Below are 8,568 nucleotides of genomic sequence, written 5' to 3'. Positions count from 1 at the left end.
GGAGAGGGGCAGAGGGGTCAGCTGGGCTTTGCCAGGTGCCAACCCCAGTCCTGCATCACTGACTGAGCAGGGCAAGTTTGGGCCCTGGGTTTCATCCCCTACAACATCTGTACACACCTTTGGAACAAACAAAAATGGAACCACTTTGGAACTACTCTGGATGCTTCAAATTTTTTATATCTCGTTATGACCAATGAATTTCTATCTTTACCCACACTGTGTGTGCAGCTGTTACTCACCCCTGTGTGGCTGCTGTGCCAAGTTACAAGATGGCTTTTAGCAACCTCCTGCTTACAAACGAGTTCAGTGACAGATTCTGTTCCTTCCATCCTGTTCCTGCTTCACTTTCTTAAAGGGCTGGAGGGCTGCAAATACCCCTTCTTGGCTGGAGGCTGGGTAACTTCTGGAAATTAAAAGCACAACAAAACTTTTGAAATTCCTACCTGCTATACAAACACAGCCTCAATCAGTGCAACTTCCCTGCCTGACATGTCCCTGTAGTTTTGCAATGAAACAGGATTGCAGCTAATTTGCTTCCACACTTGTGTTTGTAGTTAATTGGATTGTGTGAAAGACTCACTGGGAATTGGGCACATGGTTACTGAGGGCTCAAACCTCCAGGTCATCCCTGCTCAGTGCCACTCTCCAGCTGGACCAGAAACCTCTGACATGTTATCTACCACCACAGCAAGTTCTCCCCTAGGTAAAATTCCAGTTAATTGCCTGAAAGTCCTCTTGCATTGTCCAAATCCTGAACAAGTGCATGTATTTTGCTTTTGCTTTTTAAGGGTTTTTTTAATGTCTAAACTAGTCCTCACAGCTGCCTCCAGTAAGGTAACTGGTACTTCCTCCTGGTGCCACTGGCCACAGCTCCAGCGCAGTGCCAGGGAGTTGTGAGTCGCACATGTTGGACTTATAACCTCTAATAGGAAAAAAATGTTTTACGAAATGTAATCTTTTAAATACAAGCGCTCTTAAACCAACAAGTCCCTTGTTAATTTGTTCCAGTAGTTACTCACCCTCATTGTAACCAGCATGTGCCTCTTTTCCACTTGGAGTTGTCCGTGCTCAGCTCCCGCTTTTGTTCCTTCTTCCTTTGCCTGCCAAATACAAAACCTTTTAGTACCCAGGCTCTTCCCCCTGAACATGGTTGCATAGAAATAAAGAAACCTGTTGGTCTTGTCCATCTTACAATCTGTCTCCCAAAACACCAGCCCAAAGTGAGGCAGCAGGAGGCCACAATCCAGCACTTGGGAAGAGGCCTGGGACTGACACTGCTGATTCTCTCCCACTCACCAGGATCCAAAATCCCCCTCAGCTCATCCCACTGGGATATTTAGGATTTGACAGAGCACCAAGCTCTGAAGCTGAATCCTTCGCTCCTTGATTAGCACATTTCAGCACAAAATGTCCAGGAGATCTCCCTACCTCTGATTAGCACAGACACAGCCAGGGAGAAAGGAGAAGCTGCTGGTCACCAGTTCCTAGGCTTTAATTAGCTGTGTTATTCCCAAGGGATTACTGTACCAGCCAAGCTCTGCTGCAGCCAAGAACCAATTATATCCAAGTGCCTCCTCTCTTTAACAGGGGGTAAAGATGCGTCGGGGCACATTTAATGTGCAGCATTAATACGTTGCTCTTTCACAAGCTTTCCCTGTTTGGAAGAATCCCAGCATTTTCTTGTTCAACAACTTCATTCTTTCAAACCTGTGCAAGGCTGTAACTGCTGGGGAGTCCCTGCTGTCAGGGGGCCCTGGGCAGCCCTTGGCTGCTGAGGCATTAAGGCAGAGTCATCACCACCTACCCTGACAGATTAAAGGTCCTAAATCAACTGAAAACTAAAATAAACCACATTTTTCCTGATTCTGCATGTTCAGTAGGAATCTCCCAGGTGGAAACCATCTGCAGCTCCAGCCTGGAGTCCCAAGAACTGTGTGCTTCTCGCCCACCAGTTCTGAAGAGGACAATTTACAAATCCAGCATTCCCTGAGCGGTCACAGCAGAAATGGATTTGCCTTTCCCAGCCTGCCTGGGAGCAGTGCTCTGGTCCTGGCTCCCAGGACTGCCTTCCTGGCATCCATTGGCTCCGGGCAGTGATTGAGTGGGTGCTGGTCTCTGGGAGCACACGTGGAGTCCCCACAGTGGCCCAGGAACCTGACCCCCCCCAGTCACAGCACAGGAGCCTGGCAGGATCCAGGCATGAGCTGTGCCTGTTCCTCTGGGATAAGCACACACTGGCCACAGGATTTTCTGTTTCTACCTCTGGTGTATGAACTGCAGCCAGTTCCTGGCAGAGCCCCGAGAGAGGCTGGTGCTCCTGGACAACACCCTCCCTGCAGACACATCAGGGAAGAGCGAGGTCAGGAAGACAGATGTCAGGAAGAGGGGGGAAGTGTTGTTATCTAGTCTGAGCGGTGGCTGCTGGAATAGCTTCCTAAATGTATTCCTGAGTGCTGCTGGCAAGTGCCCAGCCATGCAGCAGGTCCCTGGAGAGGTGGGGGTGCTGGGAGCTCAGCTCACCTAATTGCATTTGTCATATTTCCATGAGCTCGTTTGGCTGTGACCCTCCATCGTGGGGCTGTTCTCTGTCTGAGGAAGGAAGCATTGCAGTATTTGGGAACTTTGGGAAAGGAGGAGGCTAGAAGCTCACAGATTTACTGCTTATGGCTTCAGCCCTGACCTGCGCTTGAAGTGACAGTTCTTGCTGTGGCCCAAAGCACATGTCCCTGCTCCAAGCTGGAATGCAGCTGGGGCCATGGAACCTGCAGCCAGCAGCAGGTTTTCTAAGCCAAGATGCAGCTGATGGCTCCTGATTTGATTTTGCAGTGTTAATGCAGAGGTGGGTGAGGTCTGGCCACCCCAGTCCTACTCTCACAGCCCATCTCTAGTATTGTCCTTTTAAAGGCAAACAGAGCAAAGTGAGTGTATCACAGAAGGATTATCCACATCAGAGTAGTACTAGTATTTCTGGGATCTTATCCTTAGCGTGGTCTAGTATTATCCCTGTACACACTGGAGCCCCCAGCCCCTTCCTCTGACAGCTCAGAGTCTTCAGTGTTTGGCTGAGCCCTCCAGCAGGCACAGCCTCACTTTAATATTTAATGACCAAGACAACCACAGTTGCAAATTCCATTCCCTAAGCTCAGCTGAAAATCTGGATTTCAAAATTAGAACTACCCCTCCTGGGGCATGAAATATTTACCCCAAATTCAGCACAAGCCAAAAATATCTGCAGGGGTGTCCAATCTGCCCCACATGGAGCACCCACGGCTTGTGCTCCAAACCCAACAAGGGAGGAAGAACAAAGAGCACAGAAGAAAAGCAGAACCATGAAAACCAGGTACAGAATATGAATAAAACCCACTGTATGAACCAGCAAACAACAAGATCCTTTTCCTACTGCCACCCTGCACTCCCTGCAGAACACGTGGCCTCCGCGTTCCCGGCACCGACAAGGAGAACAACAAATCCACTGCAACAACCTGAGCAAGGACCAAGGACGAGTGAGGAAGAGAAAAGAAATTATGGCAGTGAGTGGTGGTTGATGCCAAGGCCACATGCACAGGGTTTGTTTCTGCCCTGGCCCCTCCCTGTGCTTGGCCCTGGCACTGCTTCACTTGGAGCAGAGGGACGAGCTCTTCCCAAAACCCTCAGGGTCTCTGAGCACACGGGTGCTCCTCACAGGGCTCAACCACAGCTCACACGTCGAAGAACCATCCCAGGCAGGGGCATTCCCAGCTTTCCATAAAGTGCTAAAGCAGAAGGGCCTCTCCATGCAAACCTCAGCAGCCCCTGACACTTTCGGCAGTCTTGGAGGACACGTGAGGCGGGAGATGATCCCAGGGAGCACAGAGGGAATGGGGGAGTCCCTTCTGTGATTCCCTTAACCACAACTGAGGCCTCAGGCCCAGCAGCCTCACACATAATGCCTCAAAATAACAAGTGTGACAGTGCCTGAATTCACATCTGTCACTGACCCACAATTTCCTTCAGAAATGGGCCTGTTGGTCTCCCCTCAAAAGATCTAAACTCTCCATACCCATCCCTCACACTTCAGCTGGGAATCTCTCCAAACCTCCCACACCAGAGCTGCTCCAGGCACTTTTGCCCTCATTAAGTGTCACCCTTTTGATGCTCCAGGGCAGCAGCAAACACCATTAGCAGGGCATTGTGTGGGCTTGGCTTCACCACTGAAGGCTGGGTCACCTTTATCCTTTTGCCACTGAACCACTGGAGTGAAGATTAATCCAGGGAGTAATTGCAGAGCTCTGAAATTTGCCTGGCCAACCTCTCCTGGGCTCCCCAGCAAACCCAGCAGCCTCCACTGCTGCCAACACCAGTCACAAAGGAAAAGCCATTAGTGAGCAATTACACTGCAGCAGGATTTCCCCTCCACCACAGCCTAATGAGGATCACCAATTCAAGAGGAACTGCTGCAAGGATGAATGAATAATGAGAGAAAAGGGATGGGAGTTTCTGTAACCCCAACAGAATAAGAAACAACCCTGTGAAGGAAAAGAAAAACATATGCTGGAGCTGTGCTCCGAGCTATGGCCAGATGTGGGTGTTTTTCACAGTGACAGGAGGCACCAGTGGGTTTCAAATGCATCCCAGAGGCCCAGAGCCAAGCCAAGTCCCTACAGGCACTGTCCTCCTACACCAGCACTTCACTCCAGAAGTTAATTCAATTTGGGGGGAAAACTTCTGACTATTGACAACAGGTCACTGGAACAAAACACCTCCCAGCAGGGTCAGTGCTCTGTGTCACCCACAGCTCCTGGCAGGCTGTGCCAGAAAGAAATTGCTTCCTTGAAATAAGAACAGCCTAAAAACCAAGTCTACTCAAGCAGTGTATTTCTTGTTTAACCCAGGAGCTCAACTCAAATTATACTGTCTTTCTTTACAGTAACAAAAATGCAAGTGGAAAAAATGTGTATAAATGCTGCCTTCTATTTAATGGGAGGGTAGAATTCTACAAAGTCTGACATTTAATAGAATCATGGAATCACTATGACTGGAAAAGACCTTTAGGATCATCAAGTCCAACCATCAACCCAACACTATCAGATATTTTGAAGAAATACTTGCTGGTGTGTCCCTCCTTTGGCCGCAGTGCCGAGATGGAGCTCTGGAACAGGAATTACCTGCTCCAGCACCACCTGCTCCAGGGCAGCACGGCAGAGAAACACAGCTCAGGGCAAGGCAATTCCTCCCTGGATGGAGAAATACCCTGTTACACTTACCTCAGAAGGCCAGACTTGTCTGAAACTGAGAGTAATCCATAAAAATCAGCCCAAGGACCGTGTGTGCCAGGGCAGGAACCCCTTCTCATGGCATCCCCCTCCTCCTCCACCTGGGACATGACCTGGGGTGCACCTTGGTCACAGCCATGGAACAGAGCCAGCAGGGCTTCTTTGGATCTGTCTGTACCACATACAATCGTCTTTTCTTGCTAAGTACAATTTTTTCTATTGCTTGTGGGAATCTTCCAATTGGCTGAGCATGACTTGGAATCTTTTAGCCACTGTGGTCAGAGGAGACTTGTCCACATGATGGACTTTCAGCATGGACCAGCAACCTCAGTTTAATCATCATTTAATCCAGAAAAACCACTTTTAACATAAATCAAAGGCTTTAGGGTCAATGACTAATAAAGCAAGAAAGTTAAGACATCAAAACATTATTTCCCTTTAAAAGAGCACTGAAAAAAATCAAGGCTTTATTTGAATAAATGTTACACAACATTCTTTATCATTTACTTCTCAGCAAACCTTAAAGGGTGAATCATATTTTCCTCATTCAAGTCTACAAAATGAAAGAGGCATAGTGACCATTCAATATACAGACAAGAAGGTAGCACGGAGCAAAGCTTAAATATTAAGCAACTAAAGCAAAAAAGTGAAAAGCAATACATTACTGTAATTCTCTATCATTAGAATATCCCTGACAATTTCATTTCCAAATGAAAATCTGGTTTCAAACGCAATGGCTGCGATTCTTGCTGTGAAAACCAACGCAGACACATCAGCTACCTTGTCTATTTGATGCTATTTCTATATACCCATATTCTCCAATGCAGACCTGCATCTCTCTCAAGTGAATTTCTTCTATTTCAGCTGCTGTGCCCAAGTGCTCCCGGAGGGGAGGAAACGAGAGCCCTGGTGAGATCAGGTGTCACACAGACAGGCACTACTGGCTTCCACTTACAACACCAATCACTTCTCCGTCCAATGTGCAATACCCCTGCTGGGACAGTCCTGGGCCTTTTTCCTGAGCAGAAACTGGTTTGTGCCATGTTTGGTGGCTTCTTTTCTGTTTGGTTTTTGTGGGGGTGGGTAAAAATGTACCTGATTAGGCCAAGGCCCCCGTTCCTTGTCAATCCAATCGGGGTTGGGTCTCTGGAGGTGAAAGGCTGGCACATACCTGGCACCAAATCTCCCGTTTCCTCATGTCACATGTCTTATTTTTTCGGCTGTAGCCAAATCTCAGGCCTTGAACAGGAACAGAACCTGATCCTCTTCAACTGGTAAAAAGGAAAAGTACTGTAGGAGAAACATTCACCTCAAATTAAAAAACAAATTTATGGTTTATGATGAAATTATTATGAAAAATGGTACACTTTGAACCTACTGTACAGCACTATGCAGCCAGTTTTTAAAAAGTAGGTAGCGAGTACCCAATTTCTGGATTTGTAAATAAAGAATTTACCTCTGAAAAGCAGAAACTGAACCAGCTTGAGGCAAGAGCTGACACACACTCAGTGTGTGGATCCCTGCTGGGCCTGCCGGGGATTTGGGTGCCTGTCCCAGCCTCTCACTTTCCCCTCTCTGATTGTTTAACAAGTATAAACCTGTTGCCAATGATAGAGTTATCCTAACTTCAAATTCCATGTGATTAATTCAGGCTCCAGACACAAAGAAACTGTCTTTGTGCTGACCCAGAGGCCTCTCAAAAAGGTCTCTCTGGTTTTAAACGATCAAGACAAAGAGACTTTATTTTCTCCAATTGAATCAGGATATTAGTAAGGAGGAAAAGAATTTACTACAAGTCTTTTCATCTCTATAGAAACAAAAATTTGACTTTTAGTAGATTATGTGCACATTTTCATTTCTTCAAAACAAATATTTTCCCAGGTTACACAATAAACCCCCTGCTAAGAACTTTAAAGAAATGATTCTGCCGAGGCAGTGTGCACACAATGGAAATAATTAGTGACAAATAAATTAATATTTAATAACTCAAGATTTCAGCAGCGTGTCCAGCATTCCCAAGCTCCACTGAAGTAAGCCTTACCAAAGACATTTGGGGGAGGGGAATAAAATGGATAAAACCCACTGGGTTTCTTTTTTTTGATTTACAGCTTTTCAAAGAAGTCAACGCAACTCAGATCAACAACCATCAGAAACACTAATAAAACCTTTGCTCTCTACTAGTTACCTATCTGAAAAATATTTATGTCAAAAGGAAAAAATAACCCATGATCTGAAATAGAAATGTCATCCCATTTAATCACTCTCCATTCATTTTTCCCATCCTGTTTTAGGATTATAGGCTGCTCTCTGCCTCGTAGCCCCTCTCAACATTATTCCACAATCCTCAATTCCCTAAGTGTTAAAATAGCATAAATAAAATGCAACCATATTCACACAGAAGGAGCTTTCCCATAAAACAGAGATCCATGGAGTTTGTGGTCACTGTCCTTTCCATCAGGTCTATGGGAAATGTTGGTCTCAAATAGCAGGACTGTTCATATTTCACAATACAACTGGGTTTGGACATGCTTTGATCACAGATCACAGCTCTGCTAACACCTGCACTAAATACTAACTAAGCCTCAGAGAATGGAAAATTGCAATGCTAAAGTCAAGAATTAAAAGAAAAAAGTTCAAAAGTTACAGTCAACTTCCCAGGCAATTGGCTCCGTCACTGGCACCTCTCAAAACATACAAACGTGACTGTCACATTACAAAAAACCCAGTTATCTGCAGTGAGTCTTCATACTAAGAATTCAAGTGGTTCCTTGCATGTAAGTGTCATATAGTCTTTAATAATTTCATGCGTCATTTATTGCAAAAAAGTTTTATAAAATATTTCCTAACATCTTTTTAAACTTTAAGGAAAATGTACATTAGGTACAGGTGCCCTAACAGGGTGTGAGGGGGAGCTTTAACATCTTTACCCCCTTTCCCCTTCAAAAAATGTTTACTACTTGGTGAAGATTTCAGAGGAAAAATAGGACAACTCAGTCTCAGATTTCTTTCAGTCCTGATGAGCTGGTGCTCTTCGTGGCAGTGTAGTGAGGTTCCATAAAAACAGCGGATGATTAGTGTCTCTGAGCTGAAAAGGGGAGAGAAAGGGAAAATGGTTAAATGTCTTCCAGTACATATTGCAAAAGTAGGTAAAGCAAAATCTGAGGTGGCCAGAAAAGCTACTGGTTCACCTGCTTTGTGCATTGTGTGCAGAAGACAAAAAAATAGATTTACATTATCACCAGACATACACAAGTGAACAAACTCCTCCGTTGGCCGGAGTTTGGGGGGGAGCAACCGTACCAATCTGTGTTAAATC

General features: G+C 45.8%; 2 protein-coding genes across 6 annotated transcripts in view; one reads left to right on the top strand and one right to left on the bottom strand.

Moving 5' to 3' along the window:
* Positions 1 to 8,568, bottom strand: part of PWWP2A (PWWP domain containing 2A) — a 56,420-nt gene that overhangs the window by 24,154 nt on the left and 23,698 nt on the right. For 3 of the 5 annotated variants that reach the window (XR_007905608.1, XR_007905607.1, XR_007905609.1), the window contains exons 3-4: positions 1,020 to 1,100; positions 240 to 403 (exon numbers count right to left, since the gene is read on the bottom strand). Coding sequence is in view for 1 of the 5 variants with exons in the window: in XM_051793966.1 (XP_051649926.1) it covers positions 8,324 to 8,337 (14 nt within the window). In the remaining 4 variants the exon portion in view is untranslated. Of the gene's footprint in view, positions 1 to 239; positions 404 to 1,019; positions 1,101 to 5,680; positions 8,338 to 8,568 lie in introns of those variants that run through there. The other 2 variants (XM_051793964.1, XM_051793966.1) reach the window with 1 other exon arrangement.
* Positions 1 to 8,568, top strand: part of LOC127473848 (sulfate transporter-like) — a 335,874-nt gene that overhangs the window by 307,730 nt on the left and 19,576 nt on the right. The window lies entirely within an intron of this gene.

Source organism: Manacus candei, unplaced genomic scaffold (genome assembly GCF_025592945.1).
Source record: "Manacus candei isolate 608988 ecotype Guabito, Panama unplaced genomic scaffold, ASM2559294v1 h1tg000037l, whole genome shotgun sequence".
NCBI classification, from domain to species: Eukaryota; Metazoa; Chordata; class Aves; order Passeriformes; family Pipridae; genus Manacus; species Manacus candei.
This window is presented reverse-complemented; position numbering and strand designations above follow the sequence as displayed.